This window comes from Podarcis filfolensis (genome assembly GCF_964270895.1).
Source record: "Podarcis filfolensis genome assembly, chromosome: 3".
In the NCBI taxonomy this organism is placed as follows: domain Eukaryota; kingdom Metazoa; phylum Chordata; class Lepidosauria; order Squamata; family Lacertidae; genus Podarcis; species Podarcis filfolensis.
Genome location: NC_139606.1, coordinates 1,550,288 through 1,572,808, shown reverse-complemented (window position 1 = coordinate 1,572,808; position 22,521 = coordinate 1,550,288). Strand labels below are relative to the sequence as shown.

Below are 22,521 nucleotides of genomic sequence, written 5' to 3'. Positions count from 1 at the left end.
AACAGGAGAGAGTGATAGTACACACATTTCCCACAGAGGACGATTCAGATGATGATGATGATTTTACAGATTACAGTGGTACTGAGAGCGACAGTGATAGCTCAGAGAGCTCGGTTGTCACAGTCATTGAGAGGAAATCTCACTCAATGGATAGACCTTCACAGGTGAAGGATGAACCACTGTTTACTATTGGAACTGGTTCTCCTAAGAGTCCTGAGACTGAACCAGTGAGCAGAGAGGATCAGCACCTCATACGCAGGTCTGAGAGAGTTACAAAGGGTGAACCACCCAAAAGGTACTCAAAAGAGTTTGCTAACTTAGCTGTTGCATGTGTTGCTGTTGTACACAACCGAGAACAGGTTGGAGCTGTGTCTAAGTCAGAGACAAAGACACAACAGAGAGTTGCTAGCCAAGGTAGTGCAGATGCACTCATTCCTTGGAAGCCAGAAAACCAGAGAGGTACACTGGGGAAACCAGTGGCGAGGAGTTCCAAGGGTGGAACTGTAACAACAGGGGAGTGTTATGTGTATAACAACTGTTTGTTTTCTTCTCTGAATCACGCTTTGCTTGCCGCAACACGCATTGATTCTTTTGGGGGAGGATGTTACGAAAAGGAGCAATGCTGGCTGAGTGCTCCAGATGGCTGGAAAGCCAAACAGGATGTTGATGTTTTGGGACTGTACCGTGGGAACAAAGGGACAGTCTATTCTGTGCACTGAGCACCGGATGTTAGCTCAGAGTGTCACATGACCCTGTACTGGAAGTACATGGGAGGAGTTATTCTCTCTCTGCTGTTGATGTTAAGAGAGTGCAGACACGTTTTCTCTGTACTGCTGGAAAGACAGAAATAAAGGCATGTAAATACATTTCTGTCTGTCTCTCTCCCCTCCCTGGGAATGAGGGGGGAGGAATGGTGTGTTCTTCTCACGTTTGGGAAGGATCGCCGATAAGAGATCTCGCCTTGTCTTACCGGGAGTCGCTGACGGGGGAGATCAACAAGGAATCCAAGCCGGGCACCTGGAGAGTGGCCAATTCCTCTGACTAAGGCTTGAATTCCGACAAACTTATGTTCACTTAAATTTTAATGAATGCTAATGCTGGATTCTTTTGTAATGACATTATATTTTTTATTACATCTCAATAATGTACTTAAAACATTTTTATGTGAACTGCTTTCAGCACATACATATTTGTGGGAAATGTGGTATATAAATAAATTGACCATGAACTGAGTAAAATATCTGTTTATCTTCCAAGCTGTCATACATGTAGATGGAGCTATAATATCCAAATACTGTTGTTACATTCATAGGCAATCTTGAAAAAATACTGGATTTATTTATCTGCTAATGCCGCAGAAGACAGAATCAGGAATCAACATGACATTAACAGATTGGAGAAGTGGGCCCAAACTAACAAAATGGATCTTAATAGGGACACATGTATGGTTCTGTACTTAGTAGGCAGGAAGAGCCAGATGCATAAATATAAGATGGGGGACACCTGGCTTACATGTGAAAAGGATCTAGGGACCTTGGTGGACCACAAGCTTAACACGAGTTGACAGTGTCATGCAGCAGCAGAAAAGCCTAACACTAACCTAGGCTGCATCAAGATAAGTATGTCCAAATCAAGGGAAGTCATCATACCACTCTATTCGGCCTTGGTCAGACCATACATGGAATACTGCGTCCAACTTTGGGCACACAAATTTAAAGTTATTGACAAGCTGGTACATGTGCAGTGGAGGGCACCCAAGGTGATCCAGGGTCTGGAAACCAAGCTTTATGAGGAACAATTGAAGGAGCCAGGGAAAGAGGAGATTGAGATATGATAGCTATCTTCAACTATCTCAAGGGCAGGCTTTGAACCAATGCTTTCATATCACAGGAAAGGAGATTCCAGCTAAACTTCAGGAGCCGTTCAACAGTGGAATGGTCTCCCTTGGGAGGTGGGAGGTTTCCTTGGAGGTTTTTAAGCCGCGGTTGGAAGGCCATCTGTCCTGGATGCTTCAGCTAAGATTCCTGCATTGCAGGAGACTGGACTGGATGCCCCTTAGGGTAAAGGGCATTTGCCTGCCTGTGACTTGGCCCCATGAAACCTCCTCTCCTTGCTTCAACTTGACATACTGATTTCTGCTGGTAACCCAAATGTTAGCTCCCTCTGAAGGCAGCTCAGCAACAAAAGCAGGGAGCGCCTGCCAAACTTGTCTGAGGTGTTGTCTGTGGGGCATTGAAGGCATGGCAAAGCAGGAGGAAGACGACGGACACCTTTGGCTCCAGCCATTGAGGAAACCGGCCCGCGGGGCGGGGGGCGGAAGGCACCTGTGTCCAGGTCGCGGGGTGAAAGGACGGCGGGCGGAAACAAGGGGCGCCACAGCTCGGCTGCTCCGGCTGTCCGCCTGCAAGCAGCGCCCCGGCAGGGCGCCCTCGGCAGCTGGACTGGCGGGACCTTCCCTGCCCCGGCCCCGGCCGGCGCCCCACTTGCCCCCGCTTTCTGCCGCCTTCCCGAAGCGCCGGAGGGGTTCCGTGAGGGAAGTGCCCTCGCGCGCCCCCGCCCGCTTCCCTCCTGGGCTCGTTCCGGCAGGGCGGGGCGCGCGCGCGCGCGCGCGCGGGTGGGTGGGCGGGGCGAGGAACGGGCTCCTCCCCTTCGCCGTTGGTGCCTCGTGAGGCGCCGGGGTCCGCCCGCTGCCCGCCGCCTTCCTCCGCCATGTGCTCTTCGCTGCCGAGCCCGGGCAGCTGCCTGTCTCTGCGCGTGTCCTTCGTGGAGCTCCAGGCGGAGGCTCCGCTGGTGCGGCTGTGGGGCTTCCGCGGCGAGCGGCGCGAGGAGTACCTGCGGCTGGCCGAGGAGGTGCAGGCGCGGGCGGGGCCTCGGCTGGCGGCGCTGCCGGGCGCGGGGCCCCTGGCGGCGGGCGAGCTGTGCCTGGCGGAGGCGGGCGGGCGCTGGCGGCGCTGCCGGGTGCTGGGCCTCCTCCGCGCCGGCCCCGCGCCCGCCTACCGCGTCTTCCTGCTGGACGAGGGCCGCACGCTCAGCGCCGGCGCCCAGGCCTTGGCGCGCGGCCCCGCCGAGCTCTTCCAGCTGCCCTCCGAGGTGCTGGGATGCGTCCTGGCCGACCTGGCGCCGCCCCAGCGCCTCAGCTGGACGCTGGCCGCCGCCGAGTTCCTGGGCCGCCTGCAGGGCCAGGAGGTGTCGGGCCTGGTGAGGGACGTGCTGGTGGCGCAGCACCTGGTGGTGCTGGAGCTGCCCTGGCTGCTGGCCCAGATGCGCCACCTGGGGCTCGCCGGCCACGTCTCCCCCAGCACCTTCGCCAGCCTCCTTGCCACCTCCCTCGGGGCCCCCAGCGCCCCACCCCAGCCGTCCCCCCAGGCGCCCAGGGGCCCTGTCGCTCCCCGCACCCAGGATGAGCCCACAGCCCTGGACTACTTCTACCCGCAGCTGCAGATGAGAGTGACGGAGCCCATGCTGGTGACCCAGGTATCCGACCCCGGCAGGATATATTGTCAACTGCGCAGCCTCTCCAGAGAGATCCAGCTGCTCTCGGACGCCATGCGCCAGGCTTTTGAGGCCTCCGCTGGGAAAGACTTGCAGGAACCCCTGCCGGCCCCAGGATCCCCTTGCGCCGCGCGGGGCATCGATGGCTGCTGGTACCGGGCCCTGCTGCTGAAAGTAGATCCTCTGGGTGGCCCGGAGGAGCAGCTTGGAGAAGTGGCACAGGTGATCTATGTGGATTATGGGAGGAAGGAATTTGTGACAAAGCAAAACCTGCGCAATTTGCCTGCTGAGTGTTTCCGAATGCCGGTGGTGACCTATCCTTGTTCATTGCAAGGTATTACCGATGGAGGCTGTGGCTGGACCCGCTCTCAGATAAGTCAGCTTAAAACATTGCTGTTGAGCAAGGTGGTGCAAGCCCACATTGAAGCCTGCTGTCCCTTTGAGCACCTCTACTATGTTACTCTCTATGGAGAAGATGGCCTGAACCTTAACTGCCTCTATGGGGTCCAGGCCCATTGTCTGGAGCAGAGCCTCCTTCACAGCAGTCAAGAGCATTCCTCTGACTTAATGGCTGAACTAAAGAAGGTAGGTGCCACAGCCAAGGAAGAACGTGCCTCTCTGTTGGGAGTTCAGTCCATGCTTGCCGCTGACCCACTTCCTGTTGTGCGTTTGAAGGCTGGTGAGTACCACAGTGCTCAAGTGTCCTTCCTCCAGGATCCCACAGACTTCTGGGTGCACCTGCAGGAGCATCGCCAACCCCTCTGTTGCCTCATACAGAACTTAAGTGACTTCTATTCTCAGAGTAAAAAACTAGAGGGTATTCTGCTTCAGCCCAAACCAGGATCCCTGTGCTGTGTTGCATTGAAGGAGAACTGCTATCACCGTGCTGTTGTCACCAAGATGCTGGGAAAAGGCATTGAAGTTTATCTGGTAGACAGAGGAAACACTGAAATTATTGACTTGCATAAGGTGAAGGAATTGCTTCCCCAGTTCAGAGAACTTCCTGCTGCAGCACTCAGATGTGCATTGGCTAATCCTTTCCCACCAGGGCAGTCATGGAGCCCAGATGCTGTAGACTATTTCAGGAAAGCCGTGCTAAACAAGGAGCTGGTAATCAAGGTCTTAGGCATGCAAGGGGACATTTACATAGTGGAACTTTTTGATCATTCACTAGCAGGAGAAAAAAACTTGGGCAAAATCATGTCTCAACAGAAGTATGCTGAGCATCATAAGGGTGAGGAATTAGAGACTCTCCAGAAAGTGACCAAGGAGCCATTGAGGAGCACGTCTGGAATAGAGGGCATAGGGCAGAAGCCTGTGAGAAAAATTTTCCCCAAAGATGAAAATGAACCCTCACCACAATGTCACAGTTCAGCCCCTTATCCTACTGAAACTTTGATCGTCAAGCAGCAGCCCAGTGAAGGTAGTTGCTATTGGTCATGCAAAGCATTTGCAAAAGAGGATTCTAGCATTGCCCCAACCCCTTCACTCTATGTTATGCAAAACTACTCTGAAATAAAGCCAGGGTTTTCTAGTGAAGGGCATCTGGAAGTTGGAAATACAGTAGATGTGGTAGTATCCTATACAGAAAGTCCTAGTCTCTTCTGGTGTCAGCTAGCTAAAAGTTCCCAAGACCTGAGAGCACTTATGGCTAAAATTCAAGATTATTGTATGCATTCAGCACAACCCCGTGAATGGCCAAATTCTGTATGTTTGGCTAAGTATTCTGAGGATGAGAAGTGGTACAGAGCTCTTATTACTAGTAAAGTATGTTGTGCTGAAGAGGTGGAAGTTGCATATGTTGACTATGGGAACAAAGAGCGTGTTTCACTAAAGAATGTCCGTGCAACTAAGACAGAGTTTCTGATGTTGAAAGCTCAAGCTTTCAGATGTAGCCTTTACAACTTAATTCAGCCAAATGGTCAGGATCCGTTTGTGTGGAATGAAAAAGCCACTGAAGCTTTTCATGAATTTGTGGAGTCAGCAAGCACATTAGAACTGAAATGTACCATATTTGCTTTTGCAGCATTAAACAATACAGATTTCATCTATATTGTGGACTTGATTACCCCTTTTGAAAGTGTGTGCCATTTTTTAACAAAGAAGGGTCTAGCCAGATGTGTGCAGCCTCAAAAACCTCTAATATCTTCTGTTCATCTTCTGTCATACTATTATTCTACACATGACATTAAAATAGGAAGTGAAGAGGTGGTTTATATCACACATGTTAATGATCCCTGTCACTTTTACTGCCAACTTGCTAGAAATGCAAATGTTATTGGGCAGTTAACTACTAGTATTGCTAAACTCAGCAAAATGCAGTACGATTTGGAAACATCACAGGGCCCTGGAAATGTGTATCTTGCAAAGTATATGGATGGCTGCTGGTACAGGGCAGTAGTAACTTCAGCAAAAGATACCAAAGAAGTTTTCTTTGTGGATTTTGGGAATAGGCAGTTGCTAAAGAATGGAGACTTGGTCCTAGTACCAAATGATGCTTATGAGTTACTGCTTTTGCCAATGCAAGCCATAAAATGCTCTCTATCTGATGTAGTTGATGTTCCAAAAGAAGTTTCTGCATGGTTTGAAAAAGCAGTACTAGATAAGCCCTTAAAGGCTTTAATTGTAGCAAAAGAACCTGATGGAAAACTGATCATTGAACTATATGATGGTAAGATGCAGATCAATGCAAAACTGAAAGAGAGTTTGCAGTGCAGCAGAGGGACGGCCAAATATACAAAAAATGGAGCTTCAGCATCCAGATATCTGCTCACCAGGGAACAAAACACTGAAAAAAGGCTATCTTTGACAGAAATGGATAAACCAACTTTTGAGGACAAGAGGTGGAACAATGAAAATTTGGACATAGTAGGCAGTAGCAAACACACTGTTGTATGTAGAGAAGTAAGACAATTTCAGCAGAAAACAAAAAGAGAGGTGAAAATTAAGCTTCCTGGACCAGTGGAAAAAAATAATGGAAATGATCCTGTAACAGGTAGGAGTCATAGAGATTCCATGCTAAGCAGAGAAACTCCCCCTGATAACTTGAAAAGCAGAAATCAATCTGAAACTAATACACACTTTTCACTTAAAAATATTTGTGCTTTACCTCAAAAAATCATAAGCCTTGGTCTTAAAACTTTGGTGTATGTTTCTCATATAAATAATCCATCCGACTTCTATGTTCACCTAGTAGAAGATGAGCCCTTGCTTGACAGCATTTCAGAGAAACTAAATAAATCTGAAAATATTGAGAGCCTGAATGGGCAACAGCTTCACATAGGAGACGTAATGTGTGCATTGTTTTCAGAAGATGGCTTATGGTATCGAGCTGCAGTCATTGAAAAACCCTCTGGTAAACTGGTGAGGGTGCAGTATATTGATTATGGCAATACTGCACTGGTTAGCATCTGCAAAACAGGTAGACTCCTTGAAGACTGTTCATCAGTCCCAGTGATGAGCATTCATTGTTCATTGTATGGAGTTAAGACCACAGAGCTTTCAGGATGGACACAGGAAGCAGTGCTGTATTTCTCCCAAAGGACAAGTGATACTCAGCTAAATGGCGAATTTGTGGAGAAAACTGAAAGCAAATGGAACATTCATCTCTGTGACAAAGATGGTAATATAGCAGTGGATTTGGTTGATAATTACCTTGAGTACAAACAACCTCCTTTGGGGGAAACATCTGACAAAATGGAGAGTGACACTGATCTGATAAACCTGTGTGAAGTTGCTGTTCCTGATAAGTATAGCAAACCTTTCAATATGTCAAACACCAAATCCTTCCTCTGGAAGATTCCTAAGGTGGGTCAAACTTTGAAAACCTTTTTGATGGTTGCAAAGAGCCCAGGATATTTTTGGTGCCAGTTTGCTGACTCAGATGATATTGGTTTAATTGAAACAAAGCTTCAGGAAGCTGGAGAGCTTATGGGCATAGATGTTGAGGATATAAAAAGTGGCTGTCCCTGTCTAGCAAAGAATAGTGAAGATAATACCTTTTACCGAGCAGTTATTAGCAGTGTAGAGGGGGAAGCCTTGAGTCTCATTCATATTGACCATGGAACTGAGGAACTTACCAGTGCAGAGATGATCAGGCAAATTCCTGATGACCTGCTGGTAATACCACCTCAAGCATTTCTTTGTTGTTTGTTTGGCTTTAATTCTGCAGAAGGTTTGTGGGCTGAAGGAATAAATAAGATCTTCTGTGATGTCACAGCAGACTCTCTATTAGACACTACCATCATGGAAAAACAAAATGGTGGCCCTTTTGAAATCCCCTTATTTGTTGTTCAATTGGAATGTCAAAAAATCAGCATCAGTGAACAAATGAAACCCTTTTGGAAGCCTGTTGTTGAAGACTGTGCCTTAACTTTGACAAATAGTATTCACAAACCTGAAGAACAGATTAAAGATGTAGGGACAGATAGTTCAAAGGTGGTTATAAATGAAACCAAAGTATCTGCCTGTGCACTAATGCCTTCAGAAGATCTGTTGCGTTGTTCAGAGGCATTCCAACCGGCAGATAAGTGTTTAGTTGCTACAGGGAGTGGTAATTCATTTGGAGCATTTTCCCCAACTTCTTCACCCAAATCTCAAACCAAGCACCACCAAACCACTTCTGAAGTACTTGACATTGGAGACCAACACACTGTGTCTGAAACATTTAAAAAGGGAACTGACTATTCTGCATTTGCAAAAGAAAGTGATATACCAAATTTTGCAGATGTTACTGAAACACAGCTTCCTAATGGTGGTGAATCTAAGGTGTTAGAACTAGATTTGTTTGAAACTCTGAAAGAGACTGAAGGCCAAGCAGAAATGTTAACACTGGATACACGTGAAGTACATTTAGCTGTGGATGAAACACTGAGTGTGTCAGATTTGGTGCCTATTGAGGTGGTGACTTTATCAGATACAAATCAGCTGCCTTTTCAACTGAAGATGCACCCATTTGGAGACACACTGGATCTGGAGACAGTTGAAGTGAGCCCTCCCCTGTGTGAGGAAACACGAGAGAGAGCAGAATTGGACTTGCTTGACATGACACATGCAGAAGGGGAGTTAGAACAGCGCTCTTTACTAAAAGATAAAAGTGACTGTTTACTGCTGGAACCTGTTACACCTGAAGTGTATCTTTTACAAGCTGGTGAAATCAGGGAGGATATGTTGTTGGAGCTGCCTGCGGATAATGAAATCCAGTTACCATTTTCAGAAACTGGATTCAAACTGCAAGACTTCTTCTGCCGTGAGGACATTGTGGAGGTATGTGAAACAGGACAAGAAAGCGAAGGTTACCGTTGTCTAGCAAGGCAAACTCCGCTGAAGAACCACATTGAAACACAGATGAGCCATGATGCGGGTGAAATATTTAAAGAGAGCAATTTGGTTGGAGAGGATTTTTTGAGAAGCACACCGCTAGATGAAGAAGCAGTTGACATTCCAAGTCACAGTACAGGTAAGACTGTACTTGTTTTTACATTGCTTACTTTTAAGTGTTGCAGGTGACCTGTGGTGCATATGGTGTCTCTCGCTGAAGAGAGTTACTCTTACTTTGCAGGTTTTGTTACGTAAGAATACTGTAATAAGTGGTTGCTAGGAGGAGGAATTGTACAGAAAGAAATGAATGTAAAAATTGTTTCAAGGATTGCAATCACCACTACTTAGGAGTACTATTTGTCAAAACTGAAATGTATTATTGAATATAGAATGAGTAATGACATTATTTTCCTTTTACAAAACATTGTAAAATTGTTGGGCTCAGATAAATGTGCTGGTTAGTAAATGCTGTATAGATATATACTGAAGTAAAAGAAAAAATTGGCTTTTTGAGTTACACCTGTTGTAACATTTCTAGTCACATGGTGTGCTACTCCCTTCTGGAAAACGGGAATTCTTGACAATGCAAAATATGCATTAAGGGAAAGGCCCATTCATATTTGTTGTCTCTTGGTGGGCTCTAGCTAAAGTTGTTGAATAGAATGTTGTGTAGGGCTCTTCCTTTTTTTATTATTACAGGTAGATAGAAGTTCAGCAGCAGTAGCTTTACCACAGTGGTGGGAAAAGGTGCATCCACTTCTGTCTGTGCACCAAGAAGCAAGAGTTACTCCCTGTTCCATCCATAGCAATATCCACAGCAGCATTGTTTAATGCTTTCTTTGTTTTTAACTCTTCTCTGGACCTATGAAGTGCATGCTTCATTTCTGTGCACTTCAACATCATCAGGGCTCTTTTGGGTTGGCACTGATAAACTTTAACAAATAGAAATAGGCTTGTAACTGCACAAGCAGTTCTAGCTCCATAGGATGGTATCCAGTTGCAGTGTTCCACTTGTGCAGCAGATTCCCACTCACAGACACTTCCCTTCCCTTCCCTTCCCTTCCCTTCCCTTCCCTTCCCTTCCCTTCCCTTCCCTTCCCTTCCCTTCCCTTCCCTTCCTTCTGCAGTCGGCCTCCGGAGCAGATAGGGAGTTCTGGGTGAGGGAGAAGAGAAGAGGGCGAAGTCCTGTCTCATCTCCTAGCATGATGTTTGAAATCTATAGTGATAATAAAGAATAGGATTTCACTGTGGGGTTATGAAATGCCAGAAAAGAGATGTCATAAAAATATACCTCCAAAGCTGGCAGTGTTATTCATGCCCTGTTTGCCTTTTGTCTCCCTTCCCCTTAAAAACACTTCTGGGGTCCTGCAGAGACTAGCCAGCCAGCCAACATGAAATGCCTGCCTAAACAGATAAGTGGCTAAAGCAATAACACAAGCGGAGGTAGACCAGTCTTGCAGGACAAGGAGCTCCACAGCCTGGATTCCAGAGCAGATGCTTAAGGAAGCAAATAAAATTATGACATGGATTGCATAGTATTTAGAATGTAGAAAACATTTATGCACAGTAGTTAGAGATAACGTGAGCAATGCACATGTTCCTTGCATACGCATGCAGCAGTAGGACCTCTCTCACTCTTCCTTGCACACGCCCCACACCTGCACTGCTGGCTTCTTTTTCTTTCAGCGGTTGATCAGTCTAGCGGTGACCATTTTTCTGTTAGGAAGAAAATGCCCAACAGGCATATTATAAATTGCCCTAACGTCAACTGTTAACTAAGATAACTTCAGACTGTTAACTAGTGGTCAGGTGTTACAGTGGAATACTGAAAAAGCAAGCTGCCTTCAACGTAATAAATTGTCTGTTCATAGATTGAGTCAGCTGTAAAAAAGACAGCATGGAGGGAAGCCTTGAAATCTGGCAATACTGCTTGGGAGTTGTCATTTTGCGCTGCAATCGGTAACCCTATAGCTTCATTTTAAATTGCTTATGGCTTGCAGTGTGACATCTTAGAAAAATAATGCACATTCTCTGTTTCAGAAAAAAATGAAACTACTTGCAACTTAAATGGCTTTGATATTGGTTCCAAGTGCATGGTGTGGTCTGGCATTCATTGGTACAAGGCTCAGATTTTAGGCGTATCTGCTGAAGGTACAAAGGTAAGTCAGCTTGAATATGGTGAATTAATTTGCCACATGTAACTAGAACTTGTTATGTCAATGATTCTTGTCCATTAAGGTGCCCTATAAAAGTTACGTCTGTAAAGATTGCATTCTTTTTACATAAAGGTTTTGAATCTTTCAAGTGGAAATGAAGAGGTAGTAAGTCCTATCAATGTTTGGAATCGGATTCCTGAAAGGGATGCAAGTCCAACTGAGGTAAAGTATTTTCTAAAATGCTAAGTTGCTTTATTTTAATTATTTAAAAACATTTTCATTAGAACCCAAGAGCAGTAAGACACAAAACCCAGAAAGAATTGTACGGTATAATACAAACCAAAACAATGAAATTCTTAAATCCAAAGGTAGTCAATAATAATAATAATAGAGAAAATCCAGACCTACTACTGGGGTTGTGCAAAAAGTTACACAGAGCAAAATGAATATCATTGTTGAAAAAGACAGTAGTACATAATAAATAAAGTTACACATCTCTCCAAATAAAATCCTACTTTGTGCAACCATATGTTGGTCTTGTCATCTAAGTCTCAAAAAGCCACCAAGTGGCTGCAAAGTCTTGTGGGTCAGCCTCCCCCCCCCCCAATGGCTCACAGATGATGAGATATTATAGAAAGATTTTTGAGCCAAATGTCCAGAGAAAAAGTTGAGACATCCTTCCAACCCTGAGCCATTACCAGATGGCGGCAACCAAATATGGAACATTAGAAGTTTACAAATTGCATTAACATTTTCATTGACAAACGTAGAAAGTAAATATAAACTGGGGTCCATCATTAACCTTTCTCCTGTAAACTGTCAAATTCCCTGCACTAATGAAACCCCAAATTTATGAACATAGTTACAGTCCTGCCACAAATGCTTGTAAGTCCACCATTCAGCCTTTAAGGGTGGCGGCGAACAGATTGAGGTTGAATCCTGGCAAGACAGAAGTACTGTTTCCACAGGGGGGTGGGCGGGTGTGGGGGACTCCTTGGTCCTGAATGGGGTAACTGTGCCCCTGAAGGATCAGGTATGCAGCCTGGGAGTCATTTTGGACTCACATCTGTCCATGGAGGCACAGGTTAATTCTGTGTCCAGGGCAACTGTCTACCAGCTCCACCTGGTACGCAGGCTAAGACCCTACCTGCCCGCAGACTGTCTGGCCAGAGTGGTGCATGCTCTAGTTATCTCCCGCTTAGACTACTGCAATGCACTCTACGTGGGGCTACCTTTGAAGGTGACTCAGAAACTGTAGAATCCAGAATGCGGCAGCTAGACTGGTGACTGGGAGTGGCCATTGGGACCATATAACATCTGTCCTGAGAGATCTGCATTGGCTCCCAGTACATTTCCGAGCACAATTCAAAGTGTTGGTGCTGACCTTTAAAGCCCTAAACGGCCTCAGTCCTGTATACCTGAAGGAGCGTCTCCACCCTCATCATTCAAGCCTTGACACTGAGGTCCAACTCTGAGGGCCTTCTGGCGGTTCCCTCATTGCGAGAAGTGAGGTTACAGGGAACCAGGCAGAGGGCCTTCTCAGTAGTGGCGCCCGCACTGTGGAACGCCCTCCCATCAGATTTCAAGGAAATAAGCAACTATTCTATTTTTAAAAGACATCTGAAGGCAGCCCTGTTTAGGGAAGTTTTTAATATTTAATGCTGTATTGTTTTTAATATTCGATTGGGAGCCTCCCAGAGTGGCTGGGGAAACTCAGCCAGCTGGGCGGGGTATAATATTATTATTATTATTATTATTATTATTATTATTATTATTATTATTATTGATAGCCTGAGATAATCCCAGGTATCTTGACCGCTTGTGTTTGGGGCATAGAATTGGTCTTCCCCGTTGTGATGTGCATTCGGCTAGAAATAGGCAGGCCCTCCTGCAGGCTCTTCTTTTGACTTCTGACTCCACCAGGGAGCAGGAAAGTGTAAGTGTGCTATGCTTCTGAAGCATGCAGTGAACCTATTAGAGCATAGGACACTGTTAGAGCCAACGAAGAGTACCATGTACAAGTATTGTAAGTCTCCTGCTTGGCTTTGCCCTCTGGCTCTCAGCCTGAATGTCCTCTGCCCCATATATCCATTTCAAATCCTTTTCCTCTTCCTCCCTCAAACTAGTGGCTGTCTTTTGCAGTAAGAATGCTCCACTGCCTAGACCAAGCAGAATGATGGGTTGTAGCCAACAAAATTGTTTCATTAGCACAAGGACCTCTGCTTGTGTAACCTAATTTTCCCTTTCTCTCCTCCGTGTGCCACCAGATTTGTTTTGGGAGCTCCCCAATCCTCTGCAGCAGATGGGGGGGGCTGCAGAGAGAGGACGGGGATGTTCAGTTGTGCAAGCAGAAGTCCTTGCATTAATATAATTTTAACCAACAAAGTTGCCCCATGTTAGCAGTAGCTCACACCTTGTACTCATTTCTCCTCTCACTCATGTCCAGCAATAATTCCTCCTTTTTTCTGCGCTAGCAGGGGTGAGGCTCAGAGAGTTCATTATAGAGGCAGGATGATGTGAAAGTAGCAGAACCCTTTTTCTTCCTTTTTCACTATCTTGCACAGTGGTGTAAGGAAAACATGACCTGGCCATTGAATGCTGAGGGTAAAAACTTGTTTCTCTCTATATTTTATCCCGTTTTCCTTCTCAGATGCTTCTCTTCTTTCTGCCCTAATCTATACCCTTAATGTCTATCCTGGAATTAAGCATTTGGAATAGCCTTGCTGATGAAGAGTCAACATGGCTTCTGCAATAATAAATAGGATATTGCTTCTCTGTAAGTGTTTTTTGTGAAGTGTGTTGGTGTTGTAACATAACTGCTCGTTGTGTGAAAAACTAGAACCTTATTCAATAATGTACATTATTTGTTAATTGAAAAGACTTGAGCTTATGCCTTGTTATTTCAGTAAAGTTCTTTTGAAGCAAGTTTTGTTTAGGAAACTGATTCAGAGTTTAGGAAGAACATTTTTGTTGCTGAGTGCTGGTTTCTAAGAAAGGCTTACTGCCAGTTCTCCCCTGTAACAGAAGCCCTTGCATAAATGAGTAAAATGAGGAGCGCTCTCTTTATTTTGCACTTGTCAGTGAATTGTAGTTCAGTATTATCTTACAATACCATTAAGCAATACATTGGAAAGAGATATCAAAATATTATTTTGTTCTTGAGATAATTCTTTCCCCTCCCTTTCACTACAGATATTAGACAACAAAAGGGATACTGTGTATTCAACTGTCAAGCCACCTGTTGGCACAGAAGGTAAGATATTTAGAAAATGTTTGAATAATATCTAATCTTCTATGTGTATCGTATATTTAATCCTTGCCTCACTTCACTTCCCTCTTGCTGCTGATTACGGTCATTTTGCAAGTCTTCTTTTCATGCAGCTAGAATTCTGTGAGGGAAGACTGAGGCTTGCTAGCTAGCGGCAGCCTCTCGTGCTGCCAGCCCTGCCTCCCTTCGTGCTTTGGAGGGCAAGCGTCCGCGTGGCTGAGAGAGGCCCAGGATATCATGGCCTCCATGTGGGACTGAACCCCATTCATGTAGCACATACTTTGGAGCTAGTGCTTTGTTTTGTCCTGGCTGGGATGATGGCTGCCTGGCTATGGAGGGGCAGCGCATGGTCCCTTTGTCATATAATTTCAACTATCTGGTTGTATTTAGATTCACAGGGCCTCCCGAACACCTCAGAGGTGTGGGATGTGAAGCATGGCTTTGCCCCTCACGAACCTATTAAAAGTTCTTTGAGAGTGTCAACAAGAACATAGAGGTGATCCAGTTGACACAGCATACCTGGAATGTCTAAAAGCTTTTGAGAAAATACCTTACCCAAAGACACCTGAGGAAGCTTATGGTTGGCAGCTGTCTGTCTCGAGAGACAATGCAGTGCACCTCCCGGGGCTGAAAAAAGAGGAGGAGAGAAGCAAAGCATAAACTTTGGAGCTGCATGCATCGGCATGGCACTCATTTTCCTGCAGCAGAGGAGAAGATCCCTGGATGAGTTGTCCCTCCCATTATAAAGGGACCACAGTGATATATCCCATCCATAGAATCATAGAATCATAGAGTTGGAAGAGACCACAAGGGCCATCGAGTCCAACCCCCTGCCAAGCAGGAAACACCATCAGAGCACTCCTGACAAATGGTTGTCAAGCCTCTGCTTAAAGACCTCCAAAGAAGGAGACTCCACCACACTCCTTGACAGCAAATTCCACTGTCAAACAGCTCTTACTGTCAGGAAGTTCTTCCTAATGTTTAGGTGGAATCTTCTTTCTTGTAGTTTGGAACCATTGCTCCGTGTCCGCTTCTCTGGAGCAGCAGAAAACAACCTTTCTCCCTCCTCTATGTGACATCCTTTTATATATTTGAACATGGCTATCATATCACCCCTCAACCTCCTCTTCTCCAGGCTAAACATGCCCAGCTCCCTTAGCCGTTCCTCATAAGGCATCGTTTCCAGGCCTTTGACCATTTTGGTTGCCCTCCTCTGGACACGTTCCAGTTTGTCAGTGTCCTTCTTGAACTGTGGTGCCCAGAACTGGACACAGTACTCCAGGTGAGGTCTGACCAGAGCAGAATACAGTGGCACTATTACTTCCCTTGATCTAGATGCTATGCTCCTATTGATGCAGCCCAGAATTGCATTGGCTTTTTTAGCTGCCGCGTCACACTGTTGGCTCATGTCAAGTTTGTGGTCAACCAAGACTCCTAGATCCTTTTCACATGTACTGCTCTCAAGCCAGGTGTCACCCATCTTGTATTTGTGCCTCTCATTTTTTTGGCCCAAGTGCAATACTTTACATTTCTCCCTGTTAAAATTCATCTTGTTTGTTTTGGCCCAGTTCTCTAATCTGTCAAGGTCGTTTTGAAGTGTGATCCTGTCCTCTGGGGTGTTAGCCACCCCTCCCAGTTTGGTGTCATCTGCAAATTTGATCAGGATGCCCTTGAGTCCATCATCCAAGTCGTTGATAAAGATGTTGAATAAGACCGGGCCCAAGACAGAACCCTGTGGCACCCCACTAGTCACTCTTCTCCAGGATGAAGAGGAACCATTGATGAGCACCCTTTGGGTTCGGTCAGTCAGCCAGTTACAAATCCACTGAGTGGTAGCATAGTCAAGACCGCATTTTACCAGCTTCTTTACAAGAATGTGATGGGGCACCTTGTCAAATGCCTTGCTGAAATCAAGGTAGGCTACATCCACTGCGTTCCCTTCATCTACCAGGCTTGTAATTCTGTCAAAAAACGAGATCAGGTTCGTCTGACATGACTTATTTTTCAGAAATCCATGCTGACTATTGGTGATCACAGCATTCCTTTCTAGGTGCTCACAGACTGCTTGCTTAATGATCTGCTCCAGAATCTTCCCTGGTATTGATGTCAGACTGACTGGGCGGTAATTATTTGGGTCCTCTCTTTTCCCCTTTTTGAAAATAGGGACAACATTTGCCCTCCTCCAGTCTGCCGGGACTTCGCCTGTTCTCCAGGAATTCTCAAAGATGACTGCCAGTGGTTCTGAGATCACATCTGCCAGTTCTTTTAATACTCTTGGATGCAGTTCATCTGGCCCTGGAGACTTGAATACATCTAAACTAGCCAAGTATTCTTGTACTATCTCCTTAGTTATTCTGGGCTGTGTTTCCTCTGCTGAATCATTTGCTCCAAATTCTTCAGGTCGGGCATTGTTTTCTTTATCGGAGAAGACTGAGGCAAAGAAGGCATTGAGGAGTTCAGCCCTTTCTGTGTCCCCTGTTTGCATTTCACCATCTTCTCCTCTGAGTGACCCCACTGTTTCTTTGTTCTTCCTTTTGCTACGAACATACCTATAAAAGCCTTTTTTGTTGCTTTTAACCTCTCTAGCAAGCCTGAGTTCATTCTGTGCTTTAGCTTTTCTGACTTTGTGTCTACATGTGCTGGCTATTTGTTTGAATTCCTCTTTGGTGGTTTCCCCCCTTTTCCATTTTTTGTACACATCCTTTTTTAATCTTAACTCAGTTAAAAGTTCTTTAGATAGCCACCCTGGCTTCTTTAGGCACCTTCCATGTTTCCGTCTCATTGGTATTGCCTGAAGTTGTGCTTTTACTATCTCCCTCTTAACAAACTCCCAGCCATCATGAACTCCCTTTCCTTTTAGTATTACTGTCCATGGGATCTCACCCAGCACTTCCCTAAGTTTTATGAAGTCGGCTTTCTTAAAGTCAAGAAATTGAGTCCTAGTATGCTTGGCTGCTCCTTTCCGCTGTATAGTAAACTTCAGAAGAGCATGATCACTCGCGCCTAATGATCCTTCCACTTCTACCCCACTAACCAGGTCATCAACATTGGTTAGGACCAGATCTAAAATGGCTGTTCCTCTTGTTGCTTCTCCCACTTTCTGGACAACGAAGTTGTCTGCAAGGCCAGTGAGGAATCTGTTTGACCTTATGCTCTTGGCTGAGTTTGACATCCAACAAATATCCGGGTAATTGAAGTCCCCCATTACTACTATCTCTCTTCCTTTTGCATGCTTGGCCATCTGTTCCAGGAAGGCATCATCTATGTCCTCCGTTTGGCTTGGGGATCCTTAGTAAACTCCCACAATGAGGTCCCTGTTATTCTTCTCTCCCTTAATTTTGACCCAAATGCTCTCACTTTGGCTTTGAGGTTCTAAATCTTGGATGTCTTCACAGGTACACACATCCCTGACATATAACGCCACTCCTCCTCCTTTCTTGTCTGGTCTGTTTCTCTGAAATAGATTGTATCCCTCCATTATTACATTCCAATCGTGGGACTTATCCCACCAGGTTTCAGTGATGCCTATTATGTCATATTTAGTTTGCTGTACCAAGAGCTCAAGCTCATCTTGTTTATTTCCCATGCTTTGTGCATTAGTGTACAGACATTGAAGTCCATTGGAGCCCCTCCTCTGTTGCAGGAATATAGAATGTGGGATTCAGCATGATAAATTAATTTTCTGCAGGGGGTGGGGAGGATTTGCTTCGCTCGCCCAGCAATTGGAGTGGGGAGAAGTGCTGTTGTCAGAACTGTGAAGCAGTTGGCAGGGAGGCCAAGGTCTACGTCTCCCCTGTGCTTTTGTTTCTTTGCCTTCATCTCTGCTCAGTCTTGATTGTTGCCTTGTCATTCTCGGGTACTATTCTGTTAGCTGTGGAACTTGTGAACGAGAGTGCTCTCCCACTCTGTTTTGCTGGATTTTCAGACCAGTAGAATTAAATTTATTGGAACTGGTCATATGAATAAAGTCCCTCATTATTTGAATGACAACTGATATCAGAAAAATTGTCTCTTTACAGCTGTTGCTCCTGGCAGATTAATGTCTGTAAAGGAAATGTGTATTTAATACACTTGAGAGCACGCACAACCCTCTATGGTATAAACGGTTAACTTGCCTGTATATCCTACAGTGGAGGAAGTGAGTGGCGTTTCAGATGGCAGTGCTGATCTTCCTGCTTTGTGGATATTGCACTAAATTGCACCTGAGAGATGGAGGAGTCCTGCACACAAGGCTCTTCTGTTTTTGGCATTGATGACAAGCGTTTAATGGGCATGTCCTCTTCCAACCAGGAGAATGCAACTTCTGAGTCTTTAAAATATGTTCCATTCAAGTATGTTCATTTTCTAATGGTACCCTTTGGCAAACCTCAAATATGTGTTCATTATCTTTAATGTTAAAGTTTGTTTAAGCTTTGGAGCATCTTTGTAAAAGAAATACTCTTCCTTGCGTATTTTGAGTGCACTTCCATTCAAACCAACTTTTTTTTAAGCCTTAGCTGTATGAAAGGCTTTGTGTTTTCTTACTTTTTTGTTTTGTTTAATGAAACAAGAATAAAGTTTATAGTGTGGGTAGTATTCATTCTTGCCGTTTCATTTTCCTGCTTCACAGATGGTGTGTTATCTCAGCCATTATAAATAGGCTACATGCATAGTGGGTGAGAGCTAGTGTGGTGCAGTGGTTAAGAGCAGTAGACTCGTAATCTGGGGAACCGGGTTCGCGTCTCCGCTCCTCCACATGCAGCTGCTGGGTGACCTTGGGCTAGTCACACTTCTCTGAAGTCTCTCAGCCCCACTCACCTCACAGAGTGTTTGTTGTGGGGGAGGAAGGGAAAGGAGAATGTTAGCCGCTTTGAGACTCCTTAAAGGGAGTGAAAGGCGGGATATCCTCTTCTTTTTCTTCTTCTTCTCCCTTGCAGATGTCTGTTCCACAGAGATGTGGAACTATGCTAAACCTTGTAATATAACTTATAATACTGTATATAGTGGTACCTTAGGTTAAGTACTTAATTCGTTCCAGAGGTCCGTGCTTAACCTGAAACTGTTCTTAACCTGAAGCACCACTTTAGCTAATGGGGCCTCCCGCTGCTGCTGCGCCGCCGGAGCACGATTTCTGTTCTTATTCTGAAGCAAAGTTCTTAACCCGAGGTACTATTTCTGAGTTAGTGGAGTCTGTAACCTGAAGCGTATGTAACCCGAGGTACCACTGTATAGGATTTTTGTACAACAATGCAGAGTTAGGGGTATGGTAGGTGGGGATCAGTCTGCCCAGTTTGCAGTGGGTTTATAACAGTTACAGCTTTGTTAGTTACAGCTCGCCAAGTTTGGTTCCCTGCCCTGTGTGACACCAATCACTAGGCAGCTGGATTAGCTCATTGTTGGTGATGGCTGGCTGCACTTCCTCTGCCCACATGGTTTGATTTCAGACTTTGTGGCCAAAGGAAACAAAGTTTGCAGCCAAGCTTGTGCCACAACACAGGCAAAGGAAAACACTTCAGCTAACATTAGGTAATTGGCAGGTGTGCAGCCCTTTCCCATCTGTTGAAGTGGTCCTTGGGGTTGGAGGTAATCAGGATCTGGCCCACTCTGTCTCAAGGGGATCTCCCAGTAGGAAGCAGGATGCTTATCCCACACCAGGCCCAGCACCTCTGCCACCAGCAAGAGAAGTGATTTTTCTTGGCTCTTGTCATCCTTGCTCTGACCCTTTTTAATCTATTTATAAGTGATATGAGGGTGCCTCTGATAGATTCTCAAGAAACCATCCACACCCCCCGTCTTGCCCAATATCGTTGCCCCCTTCTACTCTACGCAGACGACGCAGTGATCCTTTCCTTCTCAAGAGTCGGCCTTAGGAGGGCATTAAAAATTTTCAATGTTTACTGCAAATCAAATTTTCTTACAATTAACCATGTTAAGTCCAAAGTCCTAATTTTCTCCAAGAGTCGAAAAACCTATAATTGGAGAATAGACGGAAAAGCTATTGACCAAGTCTTTAAATTTCAGTACTTGGGAGTCCTTCTCCAACACAACATGGGCTGGAAGGTCCATCTTGCATATGTATTAAACAGAGCTAAAGCCCTTTCCTTTGCGCTACTGCGTTTTTTCTTTTCAGATGGGGCTTTCCATATTCCATCAGTGTTAAAAGTTTTCAAGGCAAAGGTGATTGCAACAATAGCATATGCAATCCCAATATGGGGGCCCTTTGTTAATCTAACCCATTTGGAGGTAATCCAAAACCAGCTTCTAAGAAGGGGGTTGGACTCGATGGCCCTTGTGGTCTCTTCCAACTCTATGATTCTATGATTCTATGATTCTAAGGTTGCTAAAATTACCCAGGTGTGTAAGCAATACTGCTATACGTCTGGAACTAAATGTTACATCTCTAGAAACCACATTATGGAAATGCATCCTCTGTTACTGGTTGGCATTATGGCATAAACTTCCAAATCTCCTCTTGATACAGTGTCTCTGGAGAGATGACTTCCCTAGCCCCTGGGCAAAAATATTACATGGGAAACTTGTGTCCCTAGGACTATCTCCATCTGAACTATTAAAATTGGATTTAATTTCTGCCAAGAGAATTATAACTCACAAATTAGAGAAGATGGATTTACAATTTAATATTGCGACAGGTGGTGGCACCTGTTCGCCGATAAACCTTGGCTTAACACCACCAACGAAACTTCCATCTTATTTAACTACCTTATCTGTGGTGACGCACAGGTATGCCTTTATAAAGGCTAGATTCAATGTTTTCCCATCAAACGTGTTGGGTAACAGACTCTCCAAAGGACAGATCTCACTCCTCTGTGACTGTAAAAGTGGATCTATAGAATCGTTATACCATATAATCTTCTGTTGTCCATTATATTCGGCTTCACGGTCCAAGTTTCTGGCCCCATATTTATCGAGAATTGCTGATAGACCTCAGGAAGCCCAAATATCATACTTATTAAACGACGAAGATACAAGTAGATCCCTTGCAGTCGCTAGATACCTGATTAATGTTTTATTTCAAAAGAGGAGAAATGGATCACTGTATGACTCTGACAGCTTAGCTAAACTTAAGTACCATCAATAAGTGCCAGAACTAAGACGCATACCCCCCAAAATCTGATGGATTTGAATTGCAGTTTACATAGAGGGAGCTTATTGTGTATAGTGTTTACTTAACTGAAGTAAAATTGGTTTTATATGGGAGTTTTAATTTGGAACTGTTTAAATTGTATTGTTTGTGGATAAATTTTGATGTATTGTTTTCGATATGGGCCAATGGCCGCAATAAATAAATCTATCTATCTATCTTGGCTCTTGTCCAGGCCACCATGACAGAGAGAGGCTTAGCAACAGGTAATGTGTCCCATCAGCCACCGTGATCAAGTTTGGCAAGAGGAAAGGCAAGGCTAGCCAGACTAGAAGCAGCAGTCCAAGTTTACGGAGTCCCAAGATTAGGGCAAGGAGCTCACAACTGCACAGCAGCAGTGGTGCCATTCCAGAGGGTTGGTAGCTGCATTCACTTTTAAGAAGAGGCAAGGCTGGTTGAGCATGTGTTGAGGCAATGTGCTGCAGTGATGTCTCTCTTACCTTAGGAATCATTTTCATAGAGTAGTAGTGGGGGACTGCTACATCATGGGAGTTGTGTCTCCCAGAAGTCAATCTTGTCCCCCATGCTGTTCAACATCTGTATGAAGCCACTGGGGTTTTGGAGTGTTAGGCCAGTATGTTGCTGGCATGCAACTCTTACCTGTGCCATCTGAATCAGGAGAGGCTGTTGAGGTGTTGGACCACTACCTGGGGGAAGTAATGAGCTTCATGCGAGCCACTGTGGGTAGTTGAGTTTGGGAAGTGAGCGCACCTGTTCTGGATGTCATGACTTTCCTCTGCAAAGAGGAGGCTTGTTGCTTGGGGCTACTCCTTGAAGCCCAGGAGGCTTCATTGGCTAGGAATGCAATTTTATTGGCTAGGAATACAGGCCTTCCTGGGCAGATCCAGCTTGATGGCAGTGGAAAGAAAGAGAGCCCATGGTAGTGTACTCCACAGTGACACTGAACTTCACAACAAAAAATTTTTTTTCCTTCCAGTAGCACCTTAAAGACCAACTAAGTTAGTTCTTGGTATGAGCTTTCGTGTGCATGCACACTTCTTCAGATACACAGATACACTGAACTTCACGTAATAGGTCTGATTCTTCCACTGGGACCCCTAACATGCTAACATAAAGAGAGCCTAAGATGATGAGGCTGGATGAAGCCTGCAGCCCACCTAGTCAAGCATTCCACTTGTGTGGAA

The 22,521-nt window shown here is 45.2% G+C and overlaps 2 protein-coding genes across 4 annotated transcripts in view; one reads left to right on the top strand and one right to left on the bottom strand.

Annotated features, from left to right (window-relative positions):
- The window catches only part of L1TD1 (LINE1 type transposase domain containing 1), a 119,550-nt gene that overhangs the window by 76,429 nt on the left and 20,600 nt on the right, over positions 1-22,521 (bottom strand). The gene's annotated exons all lie outside the window — the stretch shown is intronic.
- Positions 2,696-18,810, top strand: TDRD6 (tudor domain containing 6). Of its 3 annotated transcripts, XR_014546316.1 has the most exons (6): positions 2,696-8,950; positions 10,683-10,770; positions 10,852-10,970; positions 11,100-11,189; positions 14,160-14,220; positions 18,255-18,810. XR_014546316.1 is itself a non-coding variant. In XM_083606350.1 (5 exons), the coding sequence occupies exons 1-5, from the start codon at positions 2,710-2,712 to the stop codon at positions 18,299-18,301; spliced, it is 6,558 nt and encodes a 2,185-aa protein (XP_083462476.1). In that variant the 5' UTR covers positions 2,696-2,709; the 3' UTR covers positions 18,302-18,810. The 3 variants fall into 3 exon arrangements, 2 of the variants coding, with proteins under 2 accessions (XP_083462476.1, XP_083462475.1); XM_083606350.1 differs by lacking the exon at positions 10,683-10,770; XM_083606349.1 differs by lacking the exons at positions 10,683-10,770; positions 18,255-18,810 and adding an exon at positions 14,626-15,002.